At 42.1% G+C, this 17,962-nt stretch overlaps 1 protein-coding gene across 4 annotated transcripts in view; it reads right to left on the reverse strand.

The window, feature by feature from the left end:
• HERC4 (HECT and RLD domain containing E3 ubiquitin protein ligase 4) overlaps nucleotides 1-17,962 on the reverse strand; it is a 73,793-nt gene that overhangs the window by 9,112 nt on the left and 46,719 nt on the right. For all 4 annotated transcript variants that reach the window (XR_013346642.1, XM_077821711.1, XM_077821712.1 and 1 more), the window contains 8 exons: nucleotides 12,567-12,665; nucleotides 10,726-10,893; nucleotides 10,410-10,553; nucleotides 9,054-9,220; nucleotides 8,230-8,296; nucleotides 7,641-7,723; nucleotides 3,722-3,905; nucleotides 1,941-2,043 (listed from right to left, as the gene is read on the reverse strand). Coding sequence is in view for 3 of the 4 variants with exons in the window: in XM_077821711.1 (XP_077677837.1) it covers nucleotides 1,941-2,043; nucleotides 3,722-3,905; nucleotides 7,641-7,723; nucleotides 8,230-8,296; nucleotides 9,054-9,220; nucleotides 10,410-10,553; nucleotides 10,726-10,893; nucleotides 12,567-12,665 (1,015 nt within the window). In the remaining variant the exon portion in view is untranslated. The remainder of the gene's footprint in view (nucleotides 1-1,940; nucleotides 2,044-3,721; nucleotides 3,906-7,640; nucleotides 7,724-8,229; nucleotides 8,297-9,053; nucleotides 9,221-10,409; nucleotides 10,554-10,725; nucleotides 10,894-12,566; nucleotides 12,666-17,962) is intronic.

The following is a 17,962-nucleotide window of genomic DNA, read 5'->3' on the forward strand; positions in this document are numbered from 1 at the left end:
ACAGTACCTAACTGAGAAGCTGTGGCACACTTTAGATGTCAGAAAAGCAAAGCATACAGAACCCACAAGGAAGTCAGGCGTTCTGCTTATCTCCTTCCATCCAGAGTCTCAAGGATTCAGTCTCCAAGCTCTCCTTGCTAGACGGATCAAACTACATATTGATGAGACATACAAGGCAGCCAATGTTCCTGTCCCAGAAAGAATCAAGGTGCACTCCACAAGACCAATCGCAACCTTGTGGGCCGAAAGAGCACGTGCTTCCATCACAGAGATCTCCAAAGCAGCAACATGGTCACTGGTTAACATCTTTATCAGATGTTGTAGACTGGACTTAACCTTCTGAAGAGGCCTCCTTTGGCAGGAAGGTGCTGGAGGCAGTGTTCCAGTAATAACCTTGCTGCTTGAGCAATGCTGTAAAAAAGGAGGGGCTTCCCCCCCTCATTCCTTTTGTTTGTTTTCTTACCCTCCCCTACCCTTGCATAGCAGAACTGCGGAAGATTCTGGGCTGCAGAATGGAAAGTCTCTTATCCAGTAAGTTTCTTTCTGCTAGCTATGTCTCCCGCACAGTTCTACCCATCCTGGATTGCTCATCAGCTGATGATCAACATTTTATTTGTATACATTACCTTATAAGCAAGGTCTTCTGTGTGTCGTTACTTGGTTGACATTGGAATTATTGTCACTATTTTCCACAAGTTTTTACCCAGCTTTAGAAAGAATCATCTGGCAGCAGCCAGAGAAAGGGTCAGAACAAGCTGTGCTGCAGCTTTGAACCACCTCCAAAACTGCACACCGGAGAGAAATAGCTAACACGTAGCAAAACTGTGGTAGATACTACAAGCAGAAAGGAAATTATTGGATAGGTTTTCCATTATTCGCCTATAGCTACAATCTTTTAGCGTTTACAATCAAGTGATATCAAATTATATTTCCACCTAAGAAAAAAGTAAGTCTTGGAGGTAATGAAAAGGAGCCTATTCCGGGATGTACAAAATTCCTAGATTTATTGGACAAATGAGATTGGGGATTTCAGCCGTTTGCGATTATTTTAAGTTTACTGACTGCCATGAATAATAATCCAGCCACCTCAGATTTCCCCAAGAACCTGTTCAAAAAGTTGAGCACTGCAACATATTATGAAGAGCAACAAATCTGGACTATTATAGATCATTAAGTGAATGGGGAAATCAACAAGGGCTTTCTTGAAAAATGTCCTGCTGAGAGCTCCGCTACAAAACCACAGGTGCTCCAAAGCGAGCACTTCAACTGGTCACAGCTGTAGCAATACTGCATGAGGAGAGAGAAGTGTGTAAACAGTTCTATCGGAATGTGCTTGATTTTTTTCTGTAAAGTAACCTGAAATTTCTTCACTGGGGAGGTACTTGCATCAGCAAAGCAATGAGAACAGTCTGAATTAACCAGGCTATCCACCACCCAAAATAAAACCACTTATCAAGACTTGGTGAATCCAGTGGTGAATGCCATGGCTTACATATTAAAATAAATAAATAAATAAATACCAAAGTGCATGGCAGTGCTGCTCTACCCTGTTGGCCACTATGAAGTGATTAAAGGGTCATTCAAATAAGGAAATCCAGAACAAGCTACACGATTATCATTGTCTACCATCCACTCACCAACTAATGAAGTACAATAGATTGGTTGCCGTTGGTGACTACCCAACAACTAACCAAACGTGACCACAGCCATCCAAATACCAACCCAGAGCCCCACAACTCAACCCTTTTGTGACCTTACAAGACTCACACACAAAGTTATTGACAAAAACTCCCATGATGCATTCACCTTAAAAAGTAGGTAGATATAATTATTAGTTATTAAAATTAGGTATAATTTGTTTTGTCCCCTTCTAGAAAACCATCAAGCTACAGTAATCCTACTAGGTTTCTTATTTCCGTAGACTAGTTTCAAATACTTACACAGAAACTGCTTTTTCTTTTCCAGTGGTAATTCGTGAAAAACATCCCAAAAGATTTTAATTGTAGGATGGTCTGCCCAATATTCTCCTTTATATTCTGTGTTCTGAAGTGACCAAAACATGTGAGTATTAGTCAAATTCACAAAATATCAGGACACTCTGAATATGTAAATACTGTATGTAGAAAGCGACAACACATTGCTACTGAGTTATTCAAAACTACAAATGTCATTGTTCTATATGCATTTTTATTTTTTTCACCAAAGTTTACTTTATGTTTTTACCTCTAAAGATAATGTTTTTTCCCCACACTGGATACCAGTTAACATCCTACCACTAAAATGATTCTATCACCAGTAAATTCTAATCAGGGTATTTACACTCTGCCTATATAAATGCCTCTTGCACTTTCAGTTGAATACATTATTATTTATTGACTGTACACAGTAACATTGTTTAATCACCACCGCATTTCAGTAGTGGATGTACAGTGACTCAAAGGACTTTGGGATCCTTCTGAAAGTTAAGAAATTTCTTGTGTGCATTTACTGAAAAATCCTAGCTTCTAAACAAAAATCCTAATGCCTTCCCAATAAAGTATACATTACTACACTGAACACTAAAACTGGGTGTCTTTTTCTATTACTTTATCCAATATAAGCAGGATTTGTAGCATCACATGAGAAGTCTATGAAATATAGGTGTATTACTACTTGTTAACATCTACTGTTCTCAGCCATGGTACACAGAGTTCAGGGATAGGCACCTCTTCATCACCAAAACACACAAAATGAACTAGGAGAGCTAGTGGAAGGTTCTATATTAGAGCTATTGTTTTTAATACTACAAAACTACTGTCCCCATTCATTAATGGCATGGATTAGTATTTGTGGATTTATAGGGAGAGACTTGAAAGAAAAGAAAATGAATGGCACTGGAATAGGAAGGAAATTCCACACAGCAGGGTTCTTGTGATACCAAACAACACAAATGGAACTTGTGTAATGTCCAGAAGATGTTTTAAGGATTTATAGTCCAAAAAACGAAATGGACCTTTTTTCAGTTTAAAATATTTTAAAATGTTTATCCAGGTGTTTTATAAGTTCCTTTCTGCCTGCATGACTTCATAAGGCAACACACAAAAGTAATTCAGAATATATAACTTGTTTTGGACTACACAACCTTGTCATCACACCCATGCACTAAAATATATTTGGCCACTTGTTGACTAATGTGTTGCATATTATAATAAGGAAAATTCCTAATGGTTTGTGTGTCTAGATAATAAGGGGCACTATAAAAAAAACCCAACAACAGAACTCACATCTAGGTCACCTGCCAGTAAATGGAGCTCTGTGATGGTTTTTGGAGTAGATGGAACTATCATTCAAACAAGAGATGTGTGAACCCACCAGAGACCCTTAAACTTAAATTCTTTGAACACAAAAGTTCATGTATTAAACATATTTTTTGTTAACTTTTTCCCCTTAAAAATTTAATATATATGGTTCTCTCTCAGTTCTCCACAACGTTTGTCCAAGAGATTTTAGAGAGAGATCAGATATGAAACATTAAGGGTGAGGATGAATCTGTAGAAATTAAAGAGACTCCATTTACTGTTAGCAAAATTCTGTTACCTCATCTTTAGGGAAACTGGAAAGCTTAACTTCAGCATAGGAATGTGGGGGCAGGAAGTGCTGGAGAGGCAATACCATCAAGTGTTTTGCTTTTGCATTTTAAATGTATACCAATTTAATGTACTCTAACTAAACTAGCACTTACCTTCTCCAGTTCTTTCCAATCATAATTTGTGTTCCCAATCACCATCGCCTGCAGCTCACTGGGCTGGAAGAGCTGAAGAACTTTACCACCACACACCTTATGAAAGCCTGCATGGAATGCATCAAATAAGGAAGCCACTGATTTACTGAAGATATAATCCACATAGGCATCTACAAATTCTTGCCTGTAGAGTGAAGACAAAAGCAAACACATTTTAAAAAACTGAAGATATTTAAGCACCATTCTTCTACAAATAAATCAATGCTCAACTTAGCACAAAATACTAATTTTTAAGATACTGTTTTCTGCCTATGGTCTTTGCTATGGCCACAATGAAGATCCTTTGACCATGAGCAGAGCATGAATTCAATTCTTCCCAAAACAGAGAGTATGGACTGGACAAAGAACATTAAATAATGAATTTCAGACAACATGAGCCTTTTAATTATTTGTACCCTCCACAATGAATTGGCTCTTCAGGAGACTTGCACTGCCTCTTAAAATGCTGATTCACAGTACAGTGGTCTGAAACTAATTATTCAAGTCACTGTTGTTCCTTTACTAAAAAGGATTATTTTCAGTTTTAGGGAATGATTGTGTATGCTCAGTGTTGGAAGACAAATTCATAACTCTCATGGACATCTTACGTTCTGTATAGTGTCTGGGTCAGACAGAAAGGGTTAATTACGGTTAGGGAAAATAGTTTGACTAAGAGAACTACTCCTTGTTACTAACGAGCATGAACATTTCAGGCAAGATACTTGAAATGTTTGCACTCAAGTACACATGGCAAAAACCCAATAACTTACTAGTTTACTTTTGACTGAGAATATTTTTACACCAGTCTAGTCAGCATTAAGTGGTTCAATCATGCTGCCATTATTTCTGTTAGCAGATTACCAATACATTTTCTTCAGGGAAATCCATAGTATTTTTATGTTTTATCAGGGTCATCATTTATCTCAGAAGGATCATTTGAATGCACCTTGCAAACAGCCTGGCATTTGTTTGGGTGGTTGCCATGCAAATTTTTACAATGCTACCTTTTGCTAGGTAATGTTGCTGCAATATTCACAATATTATTAAGATTGTAATTGAGATTGCCATACAAAGGAAAATAAAGGGTGCTAAATGATAGAGGACTGAAAAAAAACTCTTAAAACACTGTCAGTGTCAGATGATAATCAGTACTAACAATTATTGATAAGGCACACACCTTCCCAGTACACTTCAGGCAGTACCTGAATCTCTTGGCATGCTTCCAATTCATGTAAATATACAACAATTAAGCAGGAAAACAAAAAAAGTGAATAGACATCTTCATGAAACAACAGGTACTTCCTTAACAATGAAATCCCACAAATACTGGCAGCACCATAGTGATCCTTTACTATCAGCCAAGAATTTAAAGAAAAAAAAAAAAAAAAGAAGAAGGAGGCTACTCACCTGTAACTGGAGATTTTTTCAAAATGTGTGGTCTCTATCTGTATTCTACACATGGGTATACAAGCACATGCATCTCAGACCAGAAAATCTTGAAAATAATGTCTGTTGGTCTGTGCCTGCACCCTGGACCGCCTTGTGCTCGATACCAGTGGTACATGGGGAGGTGCAGAGCAACTACCTCTCCAGTTCCTTCTCTACTACAAATCCAGTAGTGTCTGAAGCAGAGGGGAAGGAAGGCAAGTAGTGGTATATGGATCTGGACCACACATCTCAAAGAACCTCTAGTGACAGGTGAGAATGCTGGTCCCTATGAGTATTTCACAGGTGGGTGACTGGCAAGCAGTAGTCAAATAGGAAGGGAGGTATGAGGATGCAGGAGTACAGATGCCTGTAACACTGCAATTCCAGAGGCTGCATCAGCAGAAGAGGCTTGTAGCAACGCATAATACTTCTTGAAAGTGCAGATGGAATTCCAGGTTGCTCCCTTACAAATGTCTAGCAGAGGGACTTCTTAAAGAAATGCCACTGAGGTTGTCTGTGCTCTAGTGGAAAGGGCCCTCAACCCATCTGGAGGAGGGAGATGCACCAACTGACAGCAGAGCAGGATACAGACAGAAATTCACTTAAAGAGTCTCTGCGCAGATATCGCTTGTCCCCATGCTCACTCTGCTATAGCAACAAATAATCTAGGTTATTTTCTAAATGATTTCGCTCTTTGCAGGTAGAATGCCAATGCTCATCTGATGTCGAGAGAACCAAGTCTCCTCTACTTGCTGGAGGCATGAGGCAAAGAATACCAGTAAAGCAAATCAACTGGTTTATGCAGACCTCGGAAGTTACCTACAGGATGAATTTGGGAGGAGGCAAAGGGATACCTTCTCTTTATGAAATGTATGTGTATGGCAGGTAGACCATGAGGGCCTCCAGCTCCCCTTTTCTCCTGGCCAATGTAATGGTCTTCCGGAAGGCACCCTTCATAGAAGATGGGACATCAAGAACATGGCCATCGGTTTGAAAGATGGCCTGTTAAGTGTTGAAAGTATGAGAGTAAGATCCCACTGTGGCGCTGGCTTCACTACTGGTGGGGAAATCCTAGTCAGACTCTTTAGGAATTTGGTTGTTACTGGGTGAGTAAAAATAGAAGAGTCATCTACTGGCAAATGGAATGTACTGATTACTTCTAGCCGGATTCACAGCAAGCTAACGGAAAGATTTGTCTTGACAGTGACAACACAGTCTAAAATAGAAGCAAGACCTGCTGGCCCTGATTATAATTGGTTCTGTTGCACCCAGAGACAGAGGGGGAGGGGAGCGGGGGGGGGAGGGACACCTCTATTTGGTTTGATAACATTTTCTGCTGTGATTATGAATAGTTTGAATGAATGCTCTAAGTCTGACACCCATCCAAATATCAAGCTATGAGGTCAAGAGAGTCCAGGATGGGATATCTGATACTGTTGTTCTCCTGAGTCAGCAGGCACAGAAAGGACTAAATACTATAGGCTCAAGCAGCAATCTGCCCAGCCAACCATATTTTCCCTGTCCTCACAACCTCAGTTCAGCTATAAGCACGTCATGGTCTCAAGGAACATGTTCTCTGCTCCACCTGTCCATGAAAAGGAAGCAAAAACAGGAGCATGCAAAAAAGAAAAACTAAAGCAAAATGAAAATACACAAAAAAGCCAAGGGGAAAAAAGAACAAACAAAAATATGCGCGAGGGGAAGGAGCGAGAGAGAATGGACAGGGGGCAAAAAAAAATTGCTGGTAACTAAGTCAGGGCCCTCAACAAAGGGAAAAGTGGTGCCATCGCCATCTGCCAATACACTGAAAGGAGTGGAATGGGAATTAATAAAAAAAAGTTTGTTTTAAAGAGAAGTAATAGAATCCATCACTTCAATGACAAAAATCTCTGCCTGAGAATGTTACAAGATCCTTACCATCAGACTCATTCAACTTTTCTGCAAAGGGAAAAGATGTCCCCAGAATTACCTTTCCCAAATTGGGGGAGGCTAAAAGACTGCATAAAAAAGGAGGCTTTGATTGCTACTCAGCAAATTCTAATTATACTCAAGTTCCTTGCAGATCAGTGCAGTTTTGTTTACGTTAACCATTTAGCAGTCTATGACCATTATTAAGAGAGATGAGTTGTCTTCCCTAGGGAGGTGTATTTAGCAAACAACCTAACCTTATAAAATGAAGAGAACTGTCTAAATGGGCCCTACATAGCTTTCAAGTTAAAAATTCGAGTTGAAACAACATACTTCAAATAGCAACTAATAAATTACAGAAAGAATTATGTTCTCAGCAGCTGGAAGAATTAATCACGTTAAATAAAAGCTTCCCCCCCCACCAAATATGCTAATTTCTGGATCAGAGCAAGTTATGTTTAGCAGTCTAGATATACCTTTCTGAAACAGGCTAAAATTGAAGCACTACCTGACCACTACACCTGCACCATTATAATTCATTTACCTATTTTGTTTGACCACAGGAACGTCAGCACCTTTGGGAACCAGCTCTTTTACTTCTGTTGTTCCAAAATTTTCCACAGTGATCTGTTTAAAAGTAAAATGCAGAGTACACTTAATCTACTGTTCCAAAAGACCATTTCCCTCAGCACAGGGCAGGTCTACACTACCGCCTAAGTCGATCTAACTTATGTTGCTCAGGGGTGCAAAAAAGCACCCTCTCCCCGAAAGACGCAAGTTTTGTGCTGCTCACACAGGTGATATATTGGCAGGAGATCTCCCACTGATGTAGCTTACGCTTCTTGACGAGGTGGAGTAATTATGCCAACGGGAGAGTACTCTCCTGTCAGCATAGCATGCCTTCACCAGATACCCTACAGAGGCGCAGCTGCACCAATGTAGTGCTGTAGTGTAGACCTGCCCTCAGCCCTGGGCAGTGGTTCACAATCAGCTTAACATTAAAATACCAACTGAATGCAAACTTCTAATAGGAGAGCAGCTAGTGGTTTTGGTAACATATATTCTGCTAGAGGCAATCATAATGGATAGTTAAAGCTACACGTAAAATACTTTAAAAAAATTCAAAAGCTTACTGTAAAGTTGAGACAAAATGTCTCCTCTATGTCATCTTCTGGGTAGTCCAGTAACTGCTGCATACTTCTGCAAAACAATGAATTTAGTCTTCATCTTGATGCATTGAAAAATTAACATATGTTGAGTAAGTGTTCTCAGTATTTTGTCAGTCCTATATCTTTCTACAGCAGTGGTTCCCAAACTTGTTCCACCGCTTGTGCAGGGAAAGCCCCTTGTGGACCCGACCCTGCAGACGCGGCAGGTAAACAAACTGGCCCGGCCTGCCAGGAGCTTTCCCTGCACAAATGGCGGAACAAATTTGGGAACCACTGGTCTACAGTCATCTTCTTTGGATTTCTCACTTAAATGACTAGCATTCAGAAGTGCAAAGTTAAGAAACCCTCCACTGATTCATGTTTCATTTCAGTTGTAATGCAGCACAAAGTTTATTGAACATTTTCTTGTTTTTCCTTCATTTCTGGCGGCCTAATTTGCTTCCAATTGTCTACTTTAGAAGCAAGGTGAAAGGGTTCTTATTTTGGAGTTGGAAAGGAGCAAGAGGGCTCACAGAATGAGAAAAGAGGCAGGGTACTGAGAGAAACAGAATGATAGCAGCCTGATCCTTCATCTCAGTACCTGAAATATGTGTTTATGGGTCAAAAAACAGTAGTGTAAATCCAAACTCAACTTTTAGCCTAACTGTATTATTCTAGTTAGAGCTTTTTGTCTATTTATTGAGATATTATTTATTCAATTCCTTGTACATTACAGGAAGCTACATTGTGCATTTAATAAGAAAGATGATACACTGGTTATCTTGTCATTCTATTTATAATCAGCTCACCTGCCAACATCAGGCATTAACTCTTTTAAGTCATCTAGGGAAGGCTTCTTATTCAACAGCTTCTTGTACAAAGCCAAGGGGAAATGAAGGTCTACAATAGTAAAATTATATATTGCAAGCCCACAGACAACACCAATCAAATGGAACAAGTCACTGTCTTCAAAGGTCTATGATGAACAGAAAATACAAGAGTTAAGAGTTAACATTTGTCAACTTAAAAAACTTAAAAAAAGAAAAACTGTTCAGATTTTTAATAGGTTTATATTCTATTTCATTTACATTTCCTATAAATAAAAATATAATCTTATTTCATAGATATTGTTAAAACAGGTGAGTTTTTAAACCAGTCGAGAAAGACTGAAATCCAAGGAGAAAAAACGGTTACCTAAACTTTTGTAACTGTTCAAGGTGTGTTGCTCATGTCCATTCCATTCTAGGTGTGTACGTGCCCACGCGCACAGTTGTTGGGAGACTTCTGCCTTAGCGGTATCCGTAAGGCTGGCTGTGGTGCCTCCTTGAGTGCCATGTTCTGCATCGGTATATCAGGCACCACCGGCCCTATGCCCTCTCAGTTCCTTCTTCCCGGCAACTCCAAGAGGGGCAGGATAGCAGGTAATGGAATGGACATGAGCAACTTGTTTGTTTCACTCAGCACTTATTGAGCTTCTGGGGGATTCTTGCAGTGTCAAATGTGTTGAAGTATTCCAATAGAACGGTGCTTTTAATGGACTGAAATTTGATTACTCAATCCTTTGAAAATTAGGGTCATGATAGAAAATTTCCACTTAAAAATATAAGCCACGTCCATTATTGACCTCTCTAGACCTACTATCAAAAGGCAGTTACCCTAATGTTTTGATTGCAGTGTGACTGGATTTCAACTTCTATATCCAAAAACAGAGGCAACAAACTGGTGAAAACTTGAAAATTTGGGCTTTAGTGACTTGCTCACACACTTCGTTAACAACAGAGCAGGAACACAAGCCAGGTCTCTCGACTTCACTGTCTACATAAGCTCCATACACAAGGCTACATAAGGGAAAGGAATTTGTCAGACATGATGTTGCCTACTTTTCTCTGCTATCCTGCTTTATGGAGTTTCAGCTATCTGTACCACCTTATTTTTCCTGGCATTTTTGGGTTCTATACTTGTCAGGATTATGAGAGAATTAGTGGGGAATGGCAGAATCTTAGCACAACGTGTGATGAAGGGGGGAGGTTTTTAACCCAATGGTAAGAGGAGTGAATCTCCTTTGTGGCCATTTTATTCGGCTTCTCTAGAAATATTTCCTTAGAAATCTAGTGCAGTCCACTATGAGTCAAAAGAGGATTCATTCACTGCACAGTAAAGCATACCTTGTCAGAGAACCAGATGAGTCTGGACTCTTCATAGTACCTAAACATTCCATATTTGGGATCAAGCAACTCTCTCATGATGAGCAAGAAAAATTCTTTGCGAACACCTCCTGCATCAACAGCTTCTTCCCCTACAAAAATAACCTGAAATGGGCACTTCAGTTAGCACAGAATATAAAAAGGATATGCAAAACAAATTACATTTAATCTAAAAATATACTGAATTTTTTTTAAAGTATAATAGCTACTCAAATAAAAATTATGATCTGATTTAATGTTAGATTAAGGGAATTTAAGCAGTATAAAATGGCTATACCTTGAGTGGTTTCTTGTAATCTACATTCTTCGTTTTCCTTAGGACTTCCATAGCATCTCCTACAATATTGTCTCTGCGCACCACTAATATTAGACAAGGATTGACAGATTCAAATACAGGGAGAAAAATAGATGAGAAATTCTGTCTGTGAGCCTGGTCAACAGCCATCTGGGAAAAACCAAGTAAAAGCCTTAGTAATAGTAATAATGACGACAACTAACACTGCGTGCATGAAAAAGCCAACATTTAAGAGCTTCTATCAATGTATTTATTTAGCATACATACCTGGGAGCCACAATTTTAGGTTTAGCACACTTTACATCCCTTTAACCTCACCAAATATGCTTCCTTGTAGCACCAAGAAATTCAACAGTGCTGTTCAACAGTTCCGTAAGGGTTAAATTACTGTTTTTAAACAATTAAAAACTTTTGCATAACAGAAAAAGCCAAACACACACTACAACCCATCCAAGGTCTATTGAAAACAACTGGCAAATGGAGGTTGAGGAGGTAAATATTAATCTGGCATAAATATGCATTAAGAAGTGGTTTCACAGAGTAAAATTTGTTCATATTTTTCTCGTAGCTGTTTTGTTTACAGTTTTATTTTCTTCCACTGTCTAACAATCTTTTCATTTGCTTTCCTTCTCCTCAACATGAAAAATCATATTAAACAAAATACTGTCATGAGTATTTTGATTATGGCACAGAGTTCCTAAAAGCTTGCCAAATATCTACTAAAAGAGATCATTAACATAAGCTATTCTGTAAATGGACACAGACATAGGATGAACATTTTCCTTGAATTTCCATTTATTTTTCTGTTCACATAACAATTGTTGATTTTTTGAGTATCAGTGGTGAATACAAGCTTTGACAACACATTCAAAATTGTATTTATTAACTTATTGTGATTACAGGCATTAGTATTTTTCAGCAAGAGTGCATCTTCAGCTTCAAGACATAGGTTCTTATCACTGTAAGCAGGCAATATGAAAATGGGCATGGGGAGGATGGGGAGCAGTTCAAGTAGTCAGAGAGTTTGGAACTATTATTTCAGTCATTTGCTTTTATTTTTCTTTCACTCACTCTGTCCCCTTTATACATGTGATTTTCATAATTCATGACTCCTTTATAACAGCTGTGCAGGTATGTATTATACAGAATACCAATTGTTGAACAATTTTTCATCACATCACACGTTTCAGTGTTGTTCAGATAGAAACAAGGACTTCCAATGCTTAACTGATATGGTTAGGTGAACATAACTCATGCTTAGAAATAAAAGGACACAATATAGGGTACGTTTTACAAACCATTATATTTATGAATTAGCTTTATCCATATTATTGCAAAACTGAAATAACTAAAAATAGCAAGTATGTAATTTGATGGCAGCAAATAGGGAAAGAACCAATGATGATCAACATTAAAAAATGAAATCTCCATATTGCAACAATTTTTCCGGATTTAGAAATTCAGTCCCACCTTTCCACAAAAAATACATTTAAAACTATTTCCAAGCCTTGGCTCTCTCCCATTGCATTGCAGATGTAGGTAAGACCATACCTATTACAGTTTGAGATAAGCAATCAGTTGGTTGGTAAAAAAGTGCCACTTAACTACTGAAAAGGAGAGAAGTTGCTACAAAAGAGAATAATTTACACAGATTACCAAATAATACAATTTCAACCAGGTTCAAAACATTAAAAAGGGGGAGAAAAGTAAACTACCCCAAATGTATATCATGCAAATTACTTGTACAAAAGTAGGAAGAAAAAAACTAGATCTCAAAATAGTTGATAGATGTTAGTCCTTTTTGGGTATTTTAAAAAACTCACCTGCATTTGTAAGACAGCGTCTGTTTGCAAGAGTGTAGTCTTTGCCTGTGCATCGAACACAAAAGGGTATGTGCAAATTGTAACTGGATTTTCTGTTAGCTAGAACCAAAAAGTAAAATATTAGTGCACAGAGTTATCATATCGTACTTAAAAAGCGTGGTTATAGTCAGAAAAAAATAGGACTGTAAACATGGTTCTCTCTCAATCAATATATCTGCTTTATTGACAAAAGATTTTACTGGTCAGTGCAGGGCCAATACCGCTGTGAGAAAGGGAGTGGATTTTTGAATTCTCTTATGTTTCATCAACAAAACAGTTAGATCATTTCTAAATCTTTATTATTGATATAGGTATGAGGTTAGAAGATATTTTGGTTACAGATCCTAACTTTGAGCTTGCACTGCTTACAGTTTTAAAAGTGTTTTAGGCCATGTCTACACTACAGAGTTTTGTCAATGCAAGTTATCCCGACATACAGCCACCGCTTTAATTAAACCACTGTTGCATGTCCACACTATGCTCCTTCTGTCAGCAGAGTGCATCCACAATAGCAGCTCTGGCATCAACAAAGAGCAGTGCACAGTGGGTAGCTATCCCACTGTGCAGCTTGCTGCAGGGTGCTTTGGGAAGGGTTTGCAATGCCTCATGGAGCAGGTACAGCATCAAATTATGCAGGTTTCTCAATCTCATCATTCCAGGAGCATTCTACTAGATTGCCAGCCCCTCTTCAACTGAAGTAAGGGGGGGGGGGGAGTGTGCGTGACAGGGAGTGTGGGGGGTATGAGAAAGAGAGAGGCTGCATGTTGGAAGAGTGTGTGAGAGGAGGAGTGCGTATGTGAGAGAGACAGAGCATGTGCTGAGGAAGTGTGTGTGTTGGGGGAGGGTGAATGTGTCAGCATCCTGTCTCTAAGTTCAGACAGCAGCTGAAAGCAATGAATCCTGAGGCAGGGGGAATGGGACATCCTCAATATCAGACCCTGCCTCCCTGCGTCTCTTCCCCCATCCCCAAGCAGCAGCCTGCCCTGCCTGCATGCTGCGTTCCTAGTGCTAAGAAGAGCAGGATTCAGAGTTAACGTTTTGATTCTGTGATTCCCTCAGAGTACTCCCCCAGCCTCCTCTCCCCACAGGTCAAGATGATCCCCCACCTCCGCTGTAGTCCAGGCAGGACTGCATTCGCTGTGGAAGCTGGCATGCTCAGCTGGGCTGTAGCTATGTGAGCTCTCCACGCTGAAGAATTTCAATACTTCCTAGGGCTTTGAAAGGGGAGGACTGCATGCCTGTGTAGCGGGATACAGGGTAGTGGAGTTCAAAACAGTGAGCAGAGGTCACCGTGGGCATCGTGGGATACCTCCTGGAGGCCAGTTATGGCAACATAAGGAACACAGTGACTAGACTGACGTTTTGTTGCTCTAACTTTGCTGCAAAAAGTTCTATGCTTCTCGTTGAGGTGATTTTATTTTGTCGGCAAAATGGGAGTGTTTTGTTGCCAAAAGTAGCATTGTAGAGTGTACACCTCCATTGATTTGTCGACAAAAGCTGCCTTTTGCCAATAAAACTGTGTAGTATAGACAAGGCCTTATATTTACACTCCATCAATGACTTCTATATCCAACCTGATTAGTTAATATAGAACAATTTTCTGAAGACATTTTTCTGACTATACCCACACAAATTGTAAAGTCTTACTTACATCTAATACTCTAAAATTAATCCTTGACAGAAATAGATCTTAATCAAAATTTCTGATTTCCTTACACTCTGAAAAGGAAGCCAGATTACAACCAATCTTACCTCAGTTAATCCATGGTTGATGTCCTATGACAGCAATGCACAAAGGTAGCAATAATTAAGAGTAAAAAGCAGCATTAGTGTCTGCATTAATTATTCTTCTCTGAACCAGCAAAAATATTTAGCTACAGTATTTTTAAAAACTGAATGATTAGAGAAGCAAATAAAAACATAAAAATTTTGCATTTAGAATTAATCCACAGACTATAACCAGACACTTAATTACTATATCTAGGGCAGAGGTGGGAAAACTACGGCCCCTCCGGCCCACGGGACTGTCCTGCCTGGCCCTTGAGCTCCTGGCCCGGGAGGCTAGTCCCTGGCTCCTCCCCCCTCCCCCACTGCGAGCTCCTGCCAGGCAGCACGGCAGCATGGCTGGCTCTAGCCTAAAAGGAGGCAGAGAATGGGAGTGGGGGAGGGGGGTCAGTCAGGGGACAGGAAGCAGGGGGCAGCTGGATGGGGCAGAGATTCTGCGGGGTGGGGGGAAGTGGGGGGCAGGGGGGGTTGGATAGGCGTGGGAGCCCCTGGGTGCCTGTCAGGGGGCAGGGGTGTGGATAGGGGTCGGGGAAGTCAGGGGGCAGGGAGCAGGAGGGGTTGGATTGGGGTTGTGGGGGGGTTGGATGGGTCGGGGGTTCTGAAGGGGGCAGTCGGGGGACAGGGACCAAGGGTGGTGGTTAGGGGCGGGGTGTCCCAGGAGGAGGCGGCCAGAGGACAAGTAGAAGCGGGGATTGGATGAGTTGGGGGTTCTGAGAGGGGCAGTCAGGGGGTGGGGGCAAGGCTGTTTGGAAGGGCACAGCCTTCCCTACCCAGCCCTCCATACAATTTGGCAACCTCGATGTGACCCTCGGGCCAAAAAGTTTGCCCACCCCTGATCTAGGGTCTTTAAAAAGCGGTGCTACAATAAAGTTTTCTTGGATGGACGGCACTAAAATAATAAATGCTAAGTTATGGGAAACGTATTATAAATGTTATATTAACAGTAGTATTATCAATTTTTAAAATCCTGGCATTCTACATATAATGCTCACTTGCTCACTAAGTCTATGTAAAAAGCAAGCTTTTTGCTTCTTCCCTTTTTTCAAGTTGTTATACCATATTATATGTTAAATGCAACAAAGCATTAGTACAACATGTTTTGATTTTCAAGGTGCAAAAGCCACTTAGAGCATGAGTTGAGATAAATCATCATTTGTTTCCATAATCTGTAGCTATTTTATTGTACACAAAGATTAAGAGGGAATGTGCAACTTTTTGGATGGACTTGGAGGGGAATTTAGTGATAGAAGAGGCATATGTTACTGGAACACAAATTCTCTCTTTCCTGCATGTTTCTCTGTCACCCTCTGTTGAACGCAAAGGCAGACATTTCCCAAGGGTAGAAAATGGAAATTAAATTTAAATAGCACCAAAAAGTTTTAAAAAAACAGTACTATAAAGAAAAATCTCAAGGACCAGGATATCTGAATAAGACAGTTACCTTTTCTGTAACTGGTGTTCTTTGAGATGTGTTGCTCATGTCTATTCCACAATAGGTGTGCGTGCTTGCCACGTACACCGGTGCTGGAAGTTTTTCCCCAGAGTAGTACCCGGAGGGGACCGCACCCCAGCGACCCCTGGAGTGGCACCTCCATGGCGTGATATAAGGGGAGCTGTGTGCTCCCCCCACCCTCAGTTCCTTCTTGCCAGACAACTGACACAGGTGATGGAGGGCAGGATGTGGAATAGACATGAGCAACAAATCTCGAAGAACACCAGTTATGGAAAATGTAACTGTCTTTTCTTCTTCGAGTGACTGCTCATGTGTATTCCACAATAGGTGATTCCAAGCTATATCTGCTGGAGATGGGTAGGAGTTCACAAGTTCTCAGGGTGGAGGACAGCCCTGCCGAACACGACGTCATCCCTGGTTTGGGAGACGATCACATAGTACGAGGTGAACATGTGAACCGAAGACCACGTGGCGGCCCTACAAATGTCCTGGATGGGGACGTGGGCCAAGAAGGCAGCTGACGAGGCCACCTTCACAATCGGAGGCAGGAGGGATACCCGCCAGATCATAACAGGTGCAGATGCACGAAGTGATCCAGCTGGAAAGCTGCTAAGTGGAGATCGACCAACCCCCCATGCGCTCAGCCCAGGCGATGAACAGTTGAATGGCTTGGTCTGCTCAAAGTAGAAAGCCAGACCCCGTCACACATGGAGCGTGTGGAGATGGCACTCCTCACTGGATGCGTGGGGCTTGGGGCAGAGGACCAGCAGAAAAATGTCCTGACCCATGTGATAGGAGGAGACCACCTTCGGGAGGAATGCAGCGTGTGGAAGGAGCTGGACCTTGTCCTAATGAAACACCGTGTATGGGGGCTTGGAGGTAAGGGTCCTGAGCTCCAACACCCACCTGGCTGACATGATCGCAACCAGGAAGGCCACCTTCCACGAGAGGTGGGACCAGGTGCACGTGGCTAGTGGCTCAAACAGGGGCCCTGTAAGACAGGTCAACACCAGGTTCAGGTCCCACTGCAGGACCGGGGGCCTGGCAAACGGGAACAGGTGGTCCAATCCCTTGAGGAACCGGCCAGTCATAGCACGGGAGAATACCGTGTGACCCTGCACTGGTGGATGGAAAACCAATATGGCCGCCAGGTGCACCTTGACTGACGAGGGCACTAGGCCCTGGGCTATAAGTTGGAGAAGGTAGTCCGGGATAAGCTGGATGGGGCAGCCACTGGGGAGACACCCCACTCAGCCGCCCATCTGGAGAACCGGATGCCAAGCAGGAGCGGCGCATGGAGGGCTACCTGCCTTCTAGGAGGACGCGCTGGACCCCTTCTGAGCGTGTCCTCTGCTCCCTACCTTACTATTAAGCAGCCATGTCGTGACATGGAGAGCCGCTATGTTGGGGTGGAGGAGGCAGCCCCAGTCCTGGGAGAGCAGGTCCGGGTGGAATGGCAACCGCCAGGCCCTTGAGGGTCCCGTACCAATGTTGCCTGGGCCATGCTGGGGCAATCAGGAGGACCCAGGCCTTGTCCATCTTTACCTTTTCCAAGACCTTGCTGATCAGTGAGAACGGGGATGGGGGGGGGGGGGAAATCCGAGGGCTCCTCTATCTCCTCTGCCTGGAGGTGGAGGCTTGATGCCACCCTTTTTAGGAGTTCCTAGTGGGCCCTAAAGTCCTCCTGCGGGACTGAAGGGAGCGGGGCACAGGGCCATAATTGCCTCATCCAGGGAGTGCGAGGAGGCCGGTGCGGTACTTTGGGTGTCCGCCGGCACTGGAGCGTCCACCACTTGGATGGTCTCCGGGCACAGTGCCGGGGATGTACGTCCCACCAACTCCTTCCTCGCAGGTCTGGAGAGGGAGGCCAGTGGTGTCTCTGAGGCTCTGGCTACCGAGCGAGCCCCCCACCAGGGCTGCGTCAGGGGCCACAGTGCCCACTGGGCCAGTCACAGGGCCCGGAACCACTGCACTTGCTGCAGCCCCGGCGGGCCAGGTTACTCGGCCCGTCTGGCCTGGCTCACGGAGAGACGACTTCGAGCGGAAGCCAGGATGACCAACGACCTGCCGCTGTTCCGGGAGTGATGCTGACCACAATCTCGAAGTAGAGGATCGGTCC

The sequence above is a fragment of the Eretmochelys imbricata genome, chromosome 7, assembly GCF_965152235.1.
Source record: "Eretmochelys imbricata isolate rEreImb1 chromosome 7, rEreImb1.hap1, whole genome shotgun sequence".
Classification (NCBI taxonomy): Eukaryota; Metazoa; Chordata; order Testudines; family Cheloniidae; genus Eretmochelys; species Eretmochelys imbricata.